The following is a 9,519-nucleotide window of genomic DNA, read 5'->3' on the forward strand; positions in this document are numbered from 1 at the left end:
ATTACGTTGGTAAGTCGTGTGGCGTGAGACTTTTGAATTACTGAGCACTTGCTGGGGTTGAAAGACATTTTCTACTGCCCCTACCATGTCGCCAATTTGTTGAGGTCTTGTTGTAATTGAATTTGGTTGAACTGCCTTTTATATTTTTCTGACAAGCTGTATCATCTGCAAAGAGTCTTGTTACAGAATTTAGGCCTCTGAGTAGGAGGTCATTTATAAATATCAGGAACAACAGCGTGGCAAATACGGAGCCTTGTGGTACGCCAAACTCAACTGAGATATAAGGGAATGTTTCTCCATTTACTAAGACAACTTGTTTACGATTTGATAAAAGTTGTTGATCCAGACATACAGTTTTCCTCTTATTCCATAATGTTGGAGCTTATGTACGAAGAGACTGTGACTGACTTTGTCAAATGCTTTACTGAAATCAAGGACAAGCATATCTTCTTGTCCACCTGCATCCATAGCCTGTGTTATTTCGTCTGTCAGGCCAATGAGCTGCTTCTCAAATGAGTTATATTTGCGGAACTATGCTGTTGTGGACAAATGATTTTGTTTTGTTCACAATAATTGAGATGTTGAATTAAGAATAAAGGAACAGGCACCGGTGTTAGATAAAGATCTGAACAAGTGTGTATGAAAGGTGACAGACAAAGCAAGAAAGAAAATTACAAGAAAAAAAACATCTCAAAAAATCAGTCGTCCTCGACTGGGGATCGAACCTCAGACCTTCTGATTACCGGCCAGACGTGCTACCATTACACCACAGAGGCTCCCAATAGCTGGGACGATTTTAATACCTATATTCTTCACAAGGGTATGCGTTTTACGCTTGTATCAAACAGCACTTACATTGAACAGGAGAGGACGAGGAACGAAGACATTTGCATTGCTCCATTTTATTGATTTTTTATTTCTTTGAGATGTTGCGATGATGTGCTCCAAGGCCTTACAAGGAATGCAGGTTAATTAATGATATCGATCGATAATTTCCAGGTTTACTTCTGTCGCCCTTCTTAAAAATCGGAGTTACTTTGGTATTTACATTGCTATTGAATTCGAAAATTTTGTTGAGATTCGTATGCTTTTTCCCCCCCAGATTTTCTTGATGTAACTGTACGGGCTTTACAAACCCTTAAAGCAGCGTCTTTCTCTGTAACCCTGAAATGCTTTCATTAAGTATGAGTTTTGTTTCTTAACTTTCAAAATTTTAAACTCTTCTAATTTAAATAATCTTTACTTCAACTTTAATTTCTTCATCTAGTTCGTCATGACATATTACCAACTAGACGGGATGGGTAGCATATTCTTTGAGTTAAATTGGTCTTAGCCGAACTTATCAAAATCGACGTTTTCATATATTATTCAGGTCTGACATCCGTTGTAATGGACAATATTTTGCGTCATTAAAAAAAAAAAAAAGAATTCCATTACAACAATGAGCCATTAATGAATTGGGTGATCAGACCTGCAAATAAGTGCACGTCGATCGAAATGCATTCACTCAATAGATTTACAAATATGAAATTTTGAAAAGAAAAAAAAAAAACAAGGTGTAATAGTAATAAATCTTTATTGTCCACAAAATGAAAAATCTTTATTGGTTTACATTGCTCGAACATAAAATATAATAAACATTAATAGAAATGCGTTGATCCTATAATAATAGGATCTCAACAAATTTACTTCACAATGCACACAGACGTCTTTACAATTTAATACAACAGGGAACATCATGTTTTAATGCATTGAAATTAATAGTAGTAGTCAGCATAATAACAATTCGGGTGTCAACTGGTCAGTTGTCGTCAGAGCCACAGGACCCAAAGACATGAGGTCTACCCCGGTATCCACCGTTTGGATATGAATCTATCAAATGTTTTTCCCCATCAGATCAAAGTAACACAGCTATAGATAGTATGCGCTTGGCTAAGAAACTCATAACATTGCCATCCGGAAGTATAACGGACCAAACACAAAACTATGTGTAATCATGAACGTTTATAGTCTGGTTAATAAAGTTTAGTGAGAATCACTCACAAACGCAGATGGCAAAATACAATAACAAAGGCCTGAGTAACGTCATCTTCGTTCTATCTATACACATTTTTTTTTCATTTTGCGTGGATGATTGTGTCAAAAATAAAAATGGGGTGAAACAGTTCCGTTTACTAATGAGCCGATTGTCCTACCAAATGCCATAAAAACTCGAGCCTTTAACTCACTCAACCCTAACCCCGATTATATCCATGGTTTTACCCGGGTTACTTTTACCCCATACCTATTTATTACATTTTTCTGAGACAAATTATAGACGTAGTATCAAAGTTATTATTTTTAGTTTTTACATGTTAATGGTAGTTGAATAAAACTATCTAGAGTACATGCTCATTTTAATACATTTTTTTCCAATTTTGAAAAGTAGCAAAATCTCTAGGATTGAGTGACTTAATATAGCGCAATACCCTATTAACGTGCTTAAAGTTAAAGTGTTTTACAAGGGGTCCCTAGCTAACAGATACTCTTAGCAAGAAGGACAAGACTTGGCGCCTGTTCGGCGTTATTGCAATGTTTTTGTTCGGACAAAGACAACTCTGTTTACGTCAGGTACTCATTTTGCATCTGAGTACGATGAAAGAGTATGCGTAAAGAGCCTTTTATCATGGACTCAACTATGCGCCCCTCAGAGCGGGACTCGAACCCAGGGTGTCCCGATCCAAAGGCGAGTGTGATACCACAAGGACATAAAATAGCCGCACAATGTTACAGGGTCTAAGCTGTTCAAAGATGGCAAAATCATTGTCATTTTCACGGAATCGGCTTACTGGTAACTCAAAATATTGTTTCTCAAGGCCTATATATCTACAGATGACCAGACTGTGGGAATTAAATTGCTTGCTACCCTTTATATATGGCGTTTGTAGTCTATCGACAAGTACTTTCCCCAAGTATAACGACTCGTATACCCAATCACTGTGAGAGGACAATTAGGGCGAGCGCACGGGGTTGGGGTTGGGGGTGGGGGGGGGGGGGGGAGGTATCATAATGAAGTCCTTAACTTCACCCGGGTGTCTGGCCTCTGTCAAAGGAGGATTTAAAGGTGAGAGTAATGATCGTGGTGATGATGATGATGATGATGATGATGATGATGATGATGATGATGATGTGATGATAATGATGATGAAGATGGTGATAATGATGATGGTGATGATGATGATGATGATGATGATGATGAGGAGGAGGAGGAGGAGGAGGAGGAGGAGGAAGAGGAGGAGGATTTAATTTGCACTGACAGTGATAACGTCTATATAAACACATCACCGATTTCTTGACCTGTTACTGTTATGGTTTTATAACGCTATTTCGCACTGTATTTTATTAACTTTATAATTTATTCCATTTATTTATGACATACTTCTCATTTAATTGTAAGATGTGATGTAATAATAACATTATGGCTTTTGAAGCTATACATTTTTATAACAGAAAAGAAAAGTCCATTTTATGGCGATTTGACATGAGTCATCCGTCCTAATTTTAATTTATTCGCTACAGCCTGCACTCGTTTCAATCTTGGTATCGAAGCCTTCTCAGATCCACGGACTCGAATACATCCGTGTGTGACGAAGTCCTCCATAACTCGGAGCATTGTCTCCGGTTTGTCGTGGGGCGTTTGGTGCCCGGCACCAATGACGATTACCCGACAAAACCGACTGACCTTGGAATAGGAGCCGAGTTTTTTCTTTCCAATTGTCCACATAACGCGACTTGTTTCGTTGTATTTTCTCTGAAGTTTCCATTTAGTTTTAAGTAGACTGGCTTCAATTGATGCACTAGGGATGACGGAGTCCAAATCTCCGTTGTAAATTAGCACTTTGTAATTGTTTAAACATACTGCTAGTTTTTCTCTGCGAGATATCAGACTATCAACCATAAATTTGTTCTTAACTTTGTAATTATAAATGAGAAACTTGTTATACAGTCCTGCATGAATTGCTCGCTTCATGTCTAGAGTGTTCATTAGTGCAGATATAATCTCAAAGGGTTGGAGTTCTTGAGTCGCAAAATTATCATATGGTGGTACAAGGGAGATGAATCTATAAATATCATCCATTAAAATTGCCGATTCTGCAATATCCTTTAAGCTGTACTTAGAAAACGCCCTCATTACATGTTTATGCTCCGTGTATGTTTTGTAATTTACCAAACCGATGTGATAATTGAATTCTGAAATCATAGGAGCTTGCGCCTCTACGTCGTACGAAGGCCCGCCTAGGTAAATACCAGCAAGTTCCATATCAGTCATACCTAGTTTGGCTTGAGTGTGGATATAATGTGCTAGGGAAATAATATACATACCAGCATATGACTGGCCGCCGATGTAAATTTCCAGGTTTTTGTATTCTGGAAATAGAATTAAGAATTGCTCTAACAGGCTGAACAAATTTTGGGTTACCCTCTCCTCCATAGTTCTGTTTCCTTTGTCCTCGCGTTCTGAATAGCTAAATCCGGAACCGACAGGATTGTCTACGTATAGCATTGAGAATGGGCCAACCCAAGTTTGGTTACGTTTGCGGTATCTGGGTCTGTCTTTTGTGGCCCCTTCGTCAAGCTCCATCGGGCCATTTTCATGAAAGAGACCAAACATTGATGAAATACTTGGACCCCCGTTTAGCCACAAAACCAAAGGAGCGCTGGTGTTAGTTGGGGAAGGAAAGAACCAAAAGAACATGTGACTGCCGAGGTTTCGATCAACGGTAAAGAAACCGGCATGGCTTTGTGGTACAAAGTCTGCAAGGAATGATTTGTCCACCAGACTCAAGTTTCTTGCCTTTCCTGTCTCGTTCTTGTCCAGTAGGGGTGTCAACATTAATGGCTTGTCCATTTGATCACAGGCTTCTGAAAAATAGTAAGTTCTAAAATTCGATTAGTTGTCCCATTGCATGAAGCAATAAGTAATAGAATTAAATGTGTTCATTACCGCCAAAAAAAAAGAAAAAGATAAATGAATAAATAGATAAAATAAAAGTTTTGATAAAAGGTTTTCTTTTTTTTTGTTGGTATAATTTAAAAAATGTACCTATCAAAATTGCGCAAAACCTCGTGCAAAAAGTTAAATAAGTCTGAAATAAAAAATGATATGACAGGTTCATCACAACGTTGTTCACTGCAATGGCTTATGAACGTGATGTGAACATTTCAAACAGATCTGCTGTTCAAAAGCAAGTTTCTTGTTTTGTTTGTTTTTGTTTGTTTTGTTTGTTTGATTTTTTGGATAAACGGAAAAAAGCTAAAGAAAAACAGAAAATAACAGTTTTACACAAAATCTCTCGTTTTTAAAAAAAATAAGAATAACCTAATTTCAAATGGTGTTCAAACTGCAGATAATCTGCGATTTTTCATAACGTATTTCCGTCAACTAAAATGTCAAGGGTTTTGTTGGCTTGTCTATTGTTCAAATGGAATGTTGTGGACACATATTTTGTGGTGTTCATCTTCAAATAACTTTGGTTGGTCTAGATATTCATTTAGCTTTGATATATCCTCACTGGGTAGTGTAAATGTTGCTGCTCGAAGCTCGTAGAAATAAATAATAATGTGAAGTTGAATGTAAGCTTCAATTTAATTACAAAAACAGATCAAATGAAAGTTTCGGGTTTCCCCTTTATGAGCGTCTGCGTTGATAAATGATAAAACCTCAGATTGTGATGGTTTTTAACCCTCTACTTGCCAAATACAGGACAATCGTTACAATCTTTACGATACAATGAACATTATTCTTAATCAGATTTGCTTTGTACATCACAAAATATTATGAAAAATCTTTGTTTTATAAAGCTTGTTATGGCGGGTTTCGTAAAAAAGAAACACCGATGTATTTATTTCTCATGAGTTTGAGTGTAAAAAGTAAAGTTTGGGAAAAATCATGAAAATGATCGGCAAGAAGAGAGTTAAAGTAATTGGGGTGAGGTCTTTCAGTTTGTGGACTAACTTTTGGGTTGCTTCTTCTCGCCTGAGTTCTGGTGGTTGCGATGCGCTTATAGTTGGGAGCAAAAGTGATGGTGTTTATTTGAGGCATCCAGTTATTATGCGCATGTGCTCTCGGGAGTTTGATGTCGATAATTTTCGTGTGGGGGCTTCTTGTCTAAACAGGGACACAGTATTCTCTGGCTCTATAGCAGAGTGCTAATACTGACGTTCTCGGGGCTTGATGCGTTGCTCCCCGGGTGGCGACGGCTAATTTTCTAAGCAGACAGTTTCTTTTTGCAATTTTGTTTGCGGTTCCTTCTATATGTATTTTTTTTTTTCAGGAAAGCTATCAGTCGAAAGGGTATTTTGGATTTCTGTCCGCTGGCAGGTCTATTTCCGTCAACTAAAATGTCAAGGGTTTTGGTGGCTTGTCTGTTGTTCAAATGGAATGTTGTCGACACATATTTTGTGGTGTTCATCTTCAAATACCATTGGTAGGTCTAGATATTCATTTAGCTTTGATGTATCCTCACTGAGCGTCTACGTTGACAGATGATAAAACCTCAGATTATCTGCAGTTTGAACACCAATTGACCAGGCTAGTTGTTTTGAGATTATTTTTTTTCTTATACCTTTCCTCCTTTTTTTACCTGATACTTTATCATATTTACATCTTTTCAAAGCGTGTGTCATTGAAATAAGGCTATGTGGTCTTGTGGTATGACACTCGCTTTTGGATCGGAAGGTCCTGGGCTCGAGTCTCGCATTCTCACATCGTACTCAGGTGTAAAATGAGTACCTGGTCGTTAATAGCGTTGTCTCTGTCCGAAAAACATTTAACATCGCCTAACAGGCGTCATGTCCCGTCCTAAACGTTAAATTATGTTGTTGCTGGCCAGGGACCCCTTGTAAAGCGTTTTAAGCACATTTAGTAGATATTGCGCTATATAAAAGTTCAATTTTAGAAAGAAGGTTCTAGATCAGACAATGAATTGTCATTGCTGGTGTTCACGAACAAAAACCCTTTTTCATTACGGCCAAGAATCTTTGATTTTAAATATCGAAGGATTAGGATTGCTCCCAACTTGTCAAAAATATCAAACCTTAGACTTCTTTCAAATCTAATGTCTGAGATTATTTGACAACCCGAGGCCTTTTCGACTAATTGATTTTGTAAAAGCCTTTTTAGCTAAATCAATATTTGAACGTTGTCTTTTCAAGCGCTAACATAACTTAGTAACGTCAGTTATTTTGTCATATTATGAATTCTACATGCCAATGTTTTGAAAAATAAAAACTATTCTGTTTTGAATTTTTTGTATTTAAAATTGTTTTTTTTTTTTTGGTTAGACCTGACCTTTTTCTTATTCAATTTTCAACAACTGTATGAGGTTGGAATTTATTTTAATTCCTGTGCATAAGACTTGACTCACTCAATCCTAGAGATTTTTGCTACTTTTCAAAATTGGAAAAAATAAGTATTAAAAATGAACATGTACATAGATATTTTTATTCAACTACCATTAACATGTAAAAATTAAGAACATTAACTTTGAAAATATCCAATAATTTGTCTCAGAAAAAAATGTAATAGATAGGCATGTGGTAAAAGTAACCCGGGGAAACTACGGATATTGTCGGTTTTACGGTTGAGTGAGTTAAAAAACAAAACAACCAAATACTTTTCCCTTATTAAAATGTCATAAGAAATTATTTAATTTCTAGAATCAAACCTCTCAGTCCATCACAGCTATTGAGAAACAGAAAAATCCAGAATATGAATAATAAGATTGCCCTATTTAACATGATTATCCGAACGAAGTATTGAACGATTTTGAACAAGTTATATCAAAAGAAAACAACGCAGTTTCAACACTTGTTCTGAATGTAAGTAACTAGTTTATTATAAGAAAACATGCTCTCAGTTGAAATAGGCCTCAAGTTGTCAAACAATATCAGTCGCATGGACTAGAGAGAGAGAGAGAGAGAGAGAGAGAGAGAGAGAGAGAGAGAGAGAGAGAGAGAGAGAGAGAGAGAGAGAGAGAGAGAGAGAGAGAGAGAGAGAGAGAGAGAGAGAGAAGAAGAGAGAGAGAGAGAGAGAGAGAGAGAGAGAGAGAGAGAGAGAGAGAGAGAGAGAGAGAGAGAGAGAGAGAGAGAGAGAGAGAGAGAATACAAACCTCTTAACTGGGACGGTACTCGAACATCCCTTTTAACAAATAAAACGTTTTAAAGATACTGGTAATTAGAGTAATAGTAATAATAAAAGAATGTTGATAATGATAGCAATAACGATTATAAGTCATGATAATAACTAGAATTTAGATGATGATGATGGTGATGATGATGATGATGATGATGATGATGATGATGATGAGATGACAACGACAACGACGACAACGGCGGCGATAATGACGGACTCATACGCTTAAAGCTCTTTGCAAAGATTTACTGTAATACATTCCGTACGTGCATGTGCACTGTGAGACAAATTTGCTATTGTTTGATTTACAGAGAACTTATATCAAACTAAGATCATATCATGATACAAAATGACATAACTTCGCTTGAAACATGGGAACAAAATTGGGACATGCGTTTTAACGCCCAAAACTGCCACTTCATGAGCGGATAGATCAATCAAAAGATGAGACGCGAATCCTTCCTGCAATCCTTTCATATTGTTCACGACCCAGTAGAGGTTGTTGTTTTTGTTTTTAAGGGTTTTACGGCGCTTGCAACACATTAAGGTCATATCAGTGCCAGTAAAAAGGAAAAAAATGGGATAGTAAAAAGTTCTAGAATTACAATTAAAGCACCCAAGAAAAAGTAAGACATAGGGGAACTGGGAACAAATAGGGATCAGATGTAGATTCCAAGAGCATACCACCAATGCACTTAGTTTGAGATCACCTATAAGTCTCATCCAGACACAAGCACAAAATCCAACAAAGAGGAATACACTCAAATGCTTGCATTATACATTAAAAACAACAAATATAATAACACATAACAGAGAGATGATTTACAAGGAAAAAAATATCATCTCCCAAAACAATAACTATGCCTTTGACTGTTTCCCTCCCAGTCAAGGACTCCGGCCAGGGTTGGAACAAAACCGAGCAATCTCACACCAAGACAAAGACAGAAAGCAAGTTGGAAAACAGATATACGGGGATAGAAGACACGGTAAGTACCTCCCTGCCCACTGTGGAGGTAGGGAACCCCACCCAGACCCAGTAGAGGAAAACAATGCACAGGTAGAGAATTGGATTCAACAGTCTGATGTCACGTCGCCCAGCAACGGCGAGCATCGTGGTTCTAAACAAAGAAAATCGGTATTATTTATGCTGGCTAGAACTTTTCATATGTCTTGTGATCAGAATGTACAAACGTCAAAACATGAGCATGTTTATGTTGTTTTTTCCTTTGGATACACTTTTATGCTCGTCGGAGAAATATTTCATAAGGGCGTCCGTCATTGTTCCGATAGTTTAGAGCCAGTTACTAAGTTACTATGCGTCATTACGAGGGAAGTGACGTCATGAC

At 37.3% G+C, this 9,519-nt stretch overlaps 1 protein-coding gene across 1 annotated transcript; it reads right to left on the bottom strand.

Annotated features, from left to right (window-relative positions):
- Window positions 1-1,559: 1,559 nt before the first annotated feature.
- On the bottom strand, window positions 1,560-7,930 carry LOC144980028 (putative serine carboxypeptidase CPVL). The gene is made up of 2 exons (XM_078927485.1): window positions 7,707-7,930; window positions 1,560-4,902 (listed from the first exon to the last, which is right to left on the bottom strand). The coding sequence occupies exons 1-2, from the start codon at window positions 7,777-7,779 to the stop codon at window positions 3,506-3,508; spliced, it is 1,470 nt and encodes a 489-aa protein (XP_078783611.1). The 5' UTR covers window positions 7,780-7,930; the 3' UTR covers window positions 1,560-3,505.
- Between the last annotated feature and the right edge of the window lie 1,589 nt (window positions 7,931-9,519).

The sequence above is a fragment of the Berghia stephanieae genome, chromosome 9 (assembly GCF_034508935.2).
Source record: "Berghia stephanieae isolate SIO BIC M18660-M18661 chromosome 9, UCSD_Bste_1.3, whole genome shotgun sequence".
Lineage (NCBI taxonomy): Eukaryota > Metazoa > Mollusca > Gastropoda > Nudibranchia > Aeolidiidae > Berghia > Berghia stephanieae.

Excerpts from the sequence above, each read along its gene's own strand:
- LOC144980028 (XM_078927485.1), bottom strand. The coding sequence starts at position 7,779 with ATGTTAAATAGGGCAATCTTATTATTCATATTCTGGATTTTTCTGTTT. Across the intron at positions 4,903-7,706 it reads TAGCTGTGATGGACTGAGAG|AAGCCTGTGATCAAATGGAC; the intron begins GTTTGATTCTAG and ends ACTATTTTTCAG.